Source organism: Sciurus vulgaris (genome assembly GCF_902686455.1).
Source record: "Sciurus vulgaris genome assembly, chromosome: 18".
Taxonomy (NCBI): domain Eukaryota; kingdom Metazoa; phylum Chordata; class Mammalia; order Rodentia; family Sciuridae; genus Sciurus; species Sciurus vulgaris.
Window position 1 is genome coordinate 27,351,862 of NC_136479.1, and position 9,301 is coordinate 27,361,162.

The window sequence follows — 9,301 nt, forward strand, 5'->3', positions numbered from 1 at the left end:
TTAAATTTGACTGGACTTGACTCATGTGGGAAAAGGACAGATTTTCCTTAGGTTTAAGTAAAAATCAAACACTGGGGAATTAGATTGGTATAATCTATTACATCTGCATAATGTTGTCTTATTGCCGTCTGGTCATCGGTTTTCCTAACTAAAGCACACTTACCACTGTGAGCCATATGCTTTGTAAAGCAGAAACCAAGAGAAATAACATGTCACTTTTTAGCCTAAAATGTATTTCCACACTTGAAAAACTCATCCTGAACAAGAGAGCACACATGCACAGTCACAGACGGGAAGTCCCAGAAGCTCACCTCACTAAGAAGACAAGGTGAAAAAAGAACATTTCTAACATACCACATTTTGGCCACTTGCATCATTAAATACTGGTTTGCAAATATCTACCCATAGGAACGGACATCTTCAATTCAATCTCGGTAGGATAGTTTGTTCTGAGTTATAGGTAACACTTCAAAAAAATCTGAGAACTTAAATCTAAAAATCTTTCATTGATTTCCAGTAATGATTTTAAATCAGGATTTTAAATCAGTGGTTTGAGTCTGCAGTGTTCCTAAGGCCTATGCATACAAGGCTCAGTCGCCACCTTGCTGGAAGGGGTTGGGTGGCCATCAACACCATGGCCAGCCCTTGCTAAAGTTGAGCATGGCCTGGGTCCAAACCCTTGCTGAGGGAGTGAAGGTGACAATGGTGAGAGAGACCACATGTCCACCTCCAGGGGACACCTCTCTGTGTGCTGCTCTGCATCAGGTAGGGAACAGAAGCCATGCTTGGGTGTCTCAGAGGCCAGCGAAGAGGGGCAGAACCAGAATTTGCCTGGGCCTCAGTTCTCACCTCCCACCGTGCACTCACCAAGTTCAGACCCAGACTGGGAGCCTCTGCATCTCACCTCTCTCAGGTGCTCTGCACCAAGACCTCCAGCCACCATGTCTCCTTAGACACCCAACTCTGCCCTTTCCGCTCAGTGACACTGCTGGCTCTTGAAATCCCCCATATGGACAGGGAGGTCAGCTGGGCTTTCTCTCAGGGATCTAAATTATTTAAGACTAATATTCTATATATTTTGCCTTCTTTTACATGATTCATCCGAGAGAGGAAATCTCAATCCCAGGCATCCATGTTTGGCAGTTGAGGCAAAACTATAACTTTAGCACTCATTCTCTTTTCCCCAGGCTTTCCCTGGTTCTTGGGTCACAGAACAGGGATTCCTCTTCAAGGTTCAGAGACCCTGACTTCACTGAGGACAAGGGAAAGTGAGAGGAGCAGTGTCGGCCAAGTGTAGAGAAACTGCTGTGGAGGAGGTAGATGGAGCTTCCTTGGATGACTCCTATTCTGGAGGACTCCAAGGCTCAGTGAGGGGCTGTCACTAAGCAGGAGGACAGCAGGGTGCTTAACAGTGTCCCACCAAAGAAGGACTTGAGGCCCAGCACAGCCCTGCCCTGTCAGGCCATTATCACACCTCACCTTCCCACGAAAGGTCCTCTTTATTTCCTACCATACTGATTCCAATTTCTTTTCTATCTTTTAGTAATAGGGATTAAACTCAGGGATGCTCAACCACCTGTCACATCTCCAGCCCTTTTTATGGTTTATTTAGAGACATGGGATTGTTGAATTGCTTAAGGCCTCATTAATTTGCTGAGGCTGACTCTGAAATCACAGTCCTTTTGCCACAGTCTCGTGAGCTGCTGAGATTACAGGCATGTGCCACAGCACCCCGCCCTGTTTCTATTTCTCCACACTGACATTTTCAGATCTGAAAGACTACAGTGAAAACATTGCCATTCCCAATCAGACTGTGAGGCGAGGACCAAGAAACTGTACTGTAGTGTTCCTACATGTGACCTCATGCTAAAAGTCTGGTATTTGCAAAGCACGTCTATTCACTCTGTTATCACCTAATATTAATATCAGACACCATCCATTGAAGGAGAAGAGTTGGGAAAGGTGAAGTTATATAGCAAACAAAAGTTGAGCTTGTTACTCCATTTTTAAACAAGGTATTCATGTATATTAACATGGACTTGGCCTAACTGCAGCATGTCTAGACAAGGTGGTCAGCAGAAACAGGAATTTGCAAACTACGACTTGAATTTGGGCCAAAATTATTGGATTTTTAAAGTGTGGAAGAGGATTTTAATTGGAACAGAATCTTCTCACACAGTCAGGCATCATTAAATGAGCAGGGTGAGGAATGAACTGTGCCAATGGGCAATGTGTCCTTGTGGGAAGGCACATAGTGTACTTACAGAAGCTAAGAGGGCTCCTACATCACTAGGCATTAGTATCATGTAGGACAACCATCATATATGTGGACCATTATTGACTGACACATTATCATGTGGCATGTGAGAGCACTAAAAAGCTGTCCATACAAGGGGGAGGGTGAACTTCTGATTTGCTATGGGAGAACCCAAGCAGCTCAGATGCTTAAAGGCATCATGAATGGACACAAGATAAGCAGAGCATCCAGGCAATTGGTCTTCACAGCAACAGGACCTGATTCCTGACAGGAAGGGACTTTCCCATCAGGGAGACACTCATAGGGCAGCCTGGACTGTGAGAGAAATGGCAAGGAACTCACTGTCACTTGGAAGGCTGCTGGGTCCTCATTCAACTCTGAACATCACATGGCTGCCAAACAAGGTGGACACTCACTCTCAGCAGATAACATGAATCTACCTGCATTTATTCCTCATTGGCAAGGAATCATGGGATTCATGGAAGAAACTAAAATGCAAAATAAAAGTTCAACCACAGCATGAATAACAAGTGTGCATCTTGTCAATGAGGTCCAATAAAGGCAAATAAAAAGAATTGGAACTTGAATGTGGAATCAACCCAAGGCCCACTGAGGGATAAACAGATGGATCAAAGATGTAGCCTTCCCTTCTGTGATTCAGCCTTAAGAAAGAGGGAAATTCTGACCCAAGCTCCAGCAATGCAGGATCATGAGGACAGTGCACGAAGTGGAACAAGGCAGACACACTGGGACAAACAATGTATGAGCTCATAGTCTGCAACACACATGAGGTACCAATGGTTGTCCATTTCACAGAGACAGAGAGTAGAATGCTGGTCAGTAGGAGCTGAAGGAGGAGAAGGAGGAGTTAGTGTTTCTTGGGAGAAGAGTGTCTGTTGATGGTGAAGAAAAAACACTGAAGATCTATGATGGAGGTGGTTGCACAAAAGAAATTCATATTCATGCCCCACATGGTGGCATTATGGCCAATGATGGAACAATGCCCCACAGACATGAATTTCTTCCACAATATGACCTAGCATAGTGAGACTGGAGCCATCTCAGTTGAGGTAAGAACACTCTAGGACGTCTGCTCACATTGACAGGAAATTATCTCCATTATCAAGTGATATATTACAATGGTCAAAATGATAAGCTTTCTATATACTGAACCACATTTTGGGGACAAAGATAGAAAACATGGAAAGAAAGTCCAGCTGGAAAGTAGAAGGCTGAGTTAGGAGATTGGAAGCAGCTCCCCAGTTCCACTGGGTGCTGTGTCACATCCCGTGCACTACCATCTTCTCAGCAAACACTGTATCCTGGCCTGAATGGGAAATGTTTCCATTTGCATCTTTTCCTACATGTCAGATTTCCCATAGGGCACAAAGGTGGCAATGAGATAGCGAGGTCAAGAGCAGTATCCATGCTCCCAAATATGCTATGTAAACAGGAGAGAGTGATTGGAACTAAGAGACTATCTTGAGGTGATCATACACTCCGAGAAAGTGGAGATACTGTGTGAAGAGTGAAAATGCACAGAAGATTCTATGATTTTATGTCAAGAGTGCTTAACTGCCCAGTGTGTGTTCTCTGGACAGATTTCTGAAAACAGTGAAGACCAGTGAGACTTAGCAGAAGACATTTGCTACACTGAGTGCTTCCATATACATTATTCAACTGATAATTCACTGTGTGTGGGTTCTTTTGTACATATGTTGCTCCCACGTGGGAGGTCATGCAATTTCTGCCCTCCCTGACATTCCTTGCTATTCTCCTTCCTCTCCTGCCACACTGAACTTTCAGCTGGAGAGACCCAGCAATAGGGTATCTAACATCTTTTGTGTTGAGAATGGAGACAAGAATCCATGTTTGGGAGAGAAGTGAAAGAGGGAGTAGGAGACCAGGAGGATAGTTTGGCATGGTGGACAGAGTTTGGATCAGTAGCAGGAGAGACCAACTCCTCTAGAACTCCAGGACACATGCACAGACCAGTGTGGCAGTTACATGTGTTTTCCTTCAAACTGGTTGCCAGGTTGGAATGGGCGATGACATCAGACGCTTCCACCCTTCCTTATTGGAAGGGCCAGACTCTGGGTCACTGGCAGTCCAGTGGGCAACAGTTTGTCCTCTGGGCTGTTCTTCACCTGATTTCTCTCTATTTGGAGAAGAGAGAACAGACTCCTATTCAACCAAATTCTGGAAGAAGGATTTGCCATAATAAGAATCTAGGCACTGTAGAGGGAACAAAGAGTACTGGAGAAGTGATGTCGGATCAGGAAATCTCCCAGTCTGGGCAATCGCCTTCCCAGCCCAGCACCTCAGGTCACCTGCAGGTGGTGGTAGATGATGAGGTCGCAGGTCCATCAGGTGAGGGAGCTAGAGTCAGAACCAAGTTGACATGATGACGGGTAAGGAGGAAGGGGTAGAGAAGCCAGAAAAGATGGACTCATGGAGCCCAGTTTGGAAGGACAGAACAGGTCATGGGACAAGGAAGTCCACATGGATGGAAAATCTGCAAAGAGGGAGCTGCGCTACAAGATGAGATCCAAACGTAGAAAGGGGTAGGAGGGATGAAAAGGGGTCACACTCCCCATGGGAGAAAGTGTCCATAATGAGCAAGACTTTTGAGGAACACAAAGATACCACAATGGTAAGGAGATCAGGGGCAGATGGTTATCAGCAAAGGGGAAAGAGGAACAATAGCTCAGATGGTGGCAAGACATGAAGTTCTCTGGTGAGGAGGGGGACTGGGATTAGATGATAAAAGGCAGAGTTCCAAATACAGGAGCTTTACTCAGCTTTCCTTACTCAGCCCCGTGGGTAGAACCCTGCCTTCCATGTCGGGTCTCAAAGAAGAGGGAGTGGACCTCTGAATCAGAGGATGATGTGGATGACGATCTTCCAGGGGCTTTTGATTCAGTGCCCTGGGTCGAATCTGGCCTCATGACTGAGACCGCTGGCCAAAAGAGAAAGAGGGAATCCTCCTCTGAGTCTGACGAGGAGCTGGAGGAGCTGGATAGTGAGCTAAATCACCCCTGGGATGTCGATTCACTGTGTGGCCTCAAAATGAAACTCAAAAAACGGCGAATGGACTTGGTGCTACCAGAACACCATGAAGTTTTTAAGAGACTACTAGGTAGGGAGACACCCCAGGGAGCGCCCTCCAATCCTCTCTCCACACAAAGATGAACCTTATAGCCACGCCGGCTACCTCTGAGCTCCCCATGCAGGGAGGACTCAGGACCCATCTCCCCTCAGAGACTCTTAGATGATGGATGCTTACATTACACTTATAAAAGGTCCCTGCTTGGGGTCACAGAGCTTGATTCCAACAGTCCTCTCTGACTGCACACACTCAGACTCTAATAGATGTCCTACACTCCTGAGGGTGGGTAATGGGGCTGATGTGACTGTCAAATGAGAAAGTGACCTAGGAACTCCCTGATTCTGAGGAGGTGCATTCCTGGGTGATGATGGGCCCTCACAGTTTACCTAAGTTCTTGATCATACAGTATCTAGCTCTTACCAAACCTCACTCACTTGCTTTTCTGGGGAGTCTCAGGTCAAAGCAACTTGTCCAAGGAATGTTCCTGTCCTCTTCCAATCCACCTCTGCTGGCCTCCAATCCCACACCTTCTCCAAGGGAGGTTGTCTTCTGCTTCTACTCTCAATCTCCCATTGAAAACAGGGGACAGAGGACTGGGAGTTGGGCTAAGAGAGTGCCACTAAGAGAAAGTATCTAAGCAAGGGGACCTGCTTATTGGGGAAGGTGTGGAGGGACCAAGGTCCTTAAAGGACACCGGAATTCTGTTCACAGAGGATCCTGTTGTCAAAAGGTTCCTGGCCTGGGACAAGAACCTGAGGGTGTCTGACAAGGTGAGGTTTTCTCCACTGCGTAGGGGTCCTGCTCCAGCAGAGCCTGGGCTGGGGAGGGCTTTCCGACCCCATCCTCCTCATTGCTTCCACCAAGAGTCTCCAAGATGTGCCAAGTCCTGGCTCCTTTGTGACTCGTCAACATCTCCCTTCAGGGCCTAGCAGCTTCTTGCAGAGGGGACAGGTGGACTCGCTTTTGCTTGCGGTGCTCTGGGCTCCAAGCCCAAGAAGAGTCTTGCATGGCTCTTCCCTCCTTGCTTGTTGCCACCTGAGGTTCTGGGATCCTCTCCTCTCTTCTCTCCCTACCACCCCCTGTCCTCTAGCTGATCTAAGACCCTCTTCACCCAGGTGACCTATAAGCCTTCCCTCAAACGGTTCCCTTACAACTGGCCCTCCAGTGCACATGTTTGCCTCCTCTCCCTGATTGCTCTGATTCACCCTGGTCCCTCCTGTCCTTCCCCAAAGAAGAAGGTCTCTTTTCTTGGTCACCCTCTCTTAGTAGCACTTTCAACCCCAGATCCCCACTTCTCTGTCCCCTTTTTCTTTCTCTTCTGGGATGTGACCTCTCTGTATTTTTCCTCTCTCCACCAGTACCTCCTGTCTATGGTGATAGCTTACTTTAGCCGGGCTGGCCTCTTCTCCTGGCAGTACCAACGAATCCACTTCTTTCTGGCCCTGTGAGTATTTGGCTTCCCTCATCAATCAGGATTCACTACCTGGGATTTAGGAGGGTAGGAGAGGGCACAACCCTTTCTTTGACTTTTAACGTCTCTGTCCTTTTTTGTTCTGGGAAGAAATTATAAAATTGTAGTATATTTTTTTTCCTTCACATTCCTACTCAAAAAAAATACACAAGCTCACTTAGACCAGTTTTTTGCTTGTTTGTTTGTTTTTTTAATTTTTTGTTCTTAGTTGTAGATAGACACACTGCCTTTTTTTCATTTATTTTATGTGGTGCTGAGGATCAAATCCAGTGCTTCACTCATGCAACACAAGAGCTGTACCACTGAGCTACAACTGCAGCCCCACTTTTAAAAAACAAAAGGAAACACTTGGGAGGACTGGAGGAAAGCATGGGCACTTCCTGTCCCCGACACAGAGACAGAGTAAAGGTGCAACCACATCTGTCTACTCTCTTTCTCCTTCTGATATTGGTGTAGAAACACCAATATCATTTTCTCTTCTGCCTCTGGATTTCCAGGACACATGCCCAATTCCCAGCTCAGCACAGGACCAGTACAAAGTGCTCCTCACTGGTCCTTCATACAGGTGTCTTCTCACATCTGTGACTTTCTACATACTCCTTGAAAATCCTTCCACAATAGGTACAAACACCCCTTGTGCCTCCACCTCAAGTGTTTTACTCCTTGCTTTCTAGACAAAGGCTGGATTCCATCAGAGGTGTCTGTCTGGCAGAGGCCTCTGGACCTATGGATGGTCCCCCATAATCCTGAATAGGGCTGATGCAGTCCTGTCTGAAGATTGTCCACCTGGCCTCCTTTTGGGAAGCTGACCCCAAGGGGAGGTCCTTCCTGGTTGTGTTCCTGAGAAGCAAACTGATTTCTTTCCTCAGCTACCTGGCCAGTGACATGGAGGAGGACAACCAGGCTCCTAAACAAGACATCTTTTATTTCCTCTATGGGAAGAGCTATGCCCTGCGTCCCCTGTTCCACAAACTGCGCTACCAATTCATCTGCTCCATGGGCTGGAACACTCGGGTTTCCTTGGAGGAGTGTGAGGAGGTGGGTGGTGCTGTGTGTCTTGTGGAGGGCGAGGGAGGGGCTGACTGGAGAGACTCAGGAAGGTGGGTGGTTGCAGGTGGGATCTGCCAAGGACAAAGCCCTGGAGGCTGTGCATGGAGGGAAGCACCTCCTGTGCAGTCTCCAGATTTGTTTTTTGTTGTTGTTAGTGAACCAAATGTGTAATCTCAATTTACTGTATGCAATCTAACAAAACTTTGGTGGAAATTTACCAGATACACATAAGTGGCTCATGTAAAAAAACAAAGTTCCATTTCAAGAAAATGAAGTTCATACTGTGAGGAAAAGTAAAGCACATTACAAATATAAAAACAAGTCCAATTTCCATTCAATAAGGGAATTATAGTTTCATAAAACAGATTTAAGTGATTTTTTTAAGATTTATATGTTTGGTCTTTAATATATATATATGTATGTATAGATACATCTAACAATTGTAAACTATGGTTTATGTTACAGGAGGTGTATAAAATGACATGAAAGGAATCTATACCATACCAAAATTATTCAGAAAGTAGAATATTTTATGGTGAAATACTTTTCATTCGTAGAATCTTTGCACAACTATTTTCTACTTTGGACCTAACAAGATTTACAGTTCAATTACTTATCTAGAGCACTGAGACGTACTTTCATTTTAAACAAAAATCATACCAAAACTATTCATCTGATAGGGTTATACTTATATACAAAGTATAATAGGGTTTCAGTAAATAAAAATACATTTAACCGTGTAACTAAGTTTTTTTGATGCACCCAAGCAAAAACATCACTAACACTAAACCATTATTCTACTCAAATCAGAGACAGGCATAAAGCTGCTCTCTTGATAAAATCAACTTCTCAAATTTGATTAGATGGAACACCAAAAGGATTATATGTGTCAAACATCTTTACAAAATTGTCCACACAACTAGCATAATTTACTTATCTGTTATAAAATAGGAAAATATTCTCAATTTTAGAAAAGAAAGCTGACAATATGATGTCCAACAGCTTATATATAATCTAGTATGGTCCATGTCAGTAATAGGTGAAATAAGGTTGTCTTGATATCCACATATAGTCCCTTCATTTGTCACCAGGCTAAACAAATCTAAAAATTACACCTTCATATGTCACCTCCCTTATAGCCAACAGAACTTAGTTAATAGAATCAAGCCTCTCAACACTTTGTTAGGTATTTGTAGACTGTTGAATCACGGTGACTAGAAAGTCCACATCAAAGTGAGGTAATTTTAAGGAATGGGAAAATAAATTCAACATTATTTCAAAAACTCAATGTCCTGTCAAGTCATCAGCTTTTGTGGGGCTCCTTCTTTTGCAGATTCAAGCTTATGATCCGCAGCTCTGGGTGTGGGGCCGAGATCGCACCCTCCTTCCCTAGAAGTCCTGGAACCATGGAGGC

General features: G+C 45.0%; 1 protein-coding gene and 1 pseudogene across 2 annotated transcripts in view; one reads left to right on the forward strand and one right to left on the reverse strand.

The window, feature by feature from the left end:
* The window catches only part of LOC306649989 (guanine nucleotide-binding protein subunit alpha-12-like), a 350,618-nt pseudogene extending 345,565 nt beyond the window's left edge, over positions 1 to 5,053 (reverse strand). Inside the window, exon 1 of the transcript XR_013766961.1 lies at positions 2,515 to 5,053. The product of XR_013766961.1 is annotated as a guanine nucleotide-binding protein subunit alpha-12-like (transcript). The remainder of the gene's footprint in view (positions 1 to 2,514) is intronic.
* LOC306649987 (speedy protein E4A-like) overlaps positions 1 to 9,301 on the forward strand; it is a 132,571-nt gene extending 123,270 nt beyond the window's left edge. The window contains exons 7-11 of the mRNA XM_079121570.1: positions 5,073 to 5,396; positions 6,078 to 6,136; positions 6,725 to 6,810; positions 7,707 to 7,875; positions 9,221 to 9,301. Coding sequence (XP_078977696.1) covers positions 5,204 to 5,396; positions 6,078 to 6,136; positions 6,725 to 6,810; positions 7,707 to 7,875; positions 9,221 to 9,280 — 567 coding nt within the window. The 5' untranslated portion in view covers positions 5,073 to 5,203 and the 3' untranslated portion in view covers positions 9,281 to 9,301. The remainder of the gene's footprint in view (positions 1 to 5,072; positions 5,397 to 6,077; positions 6,137 to 6,724; positions 6,811 to 7,706; positions 7,876 to 9,220) is intronic.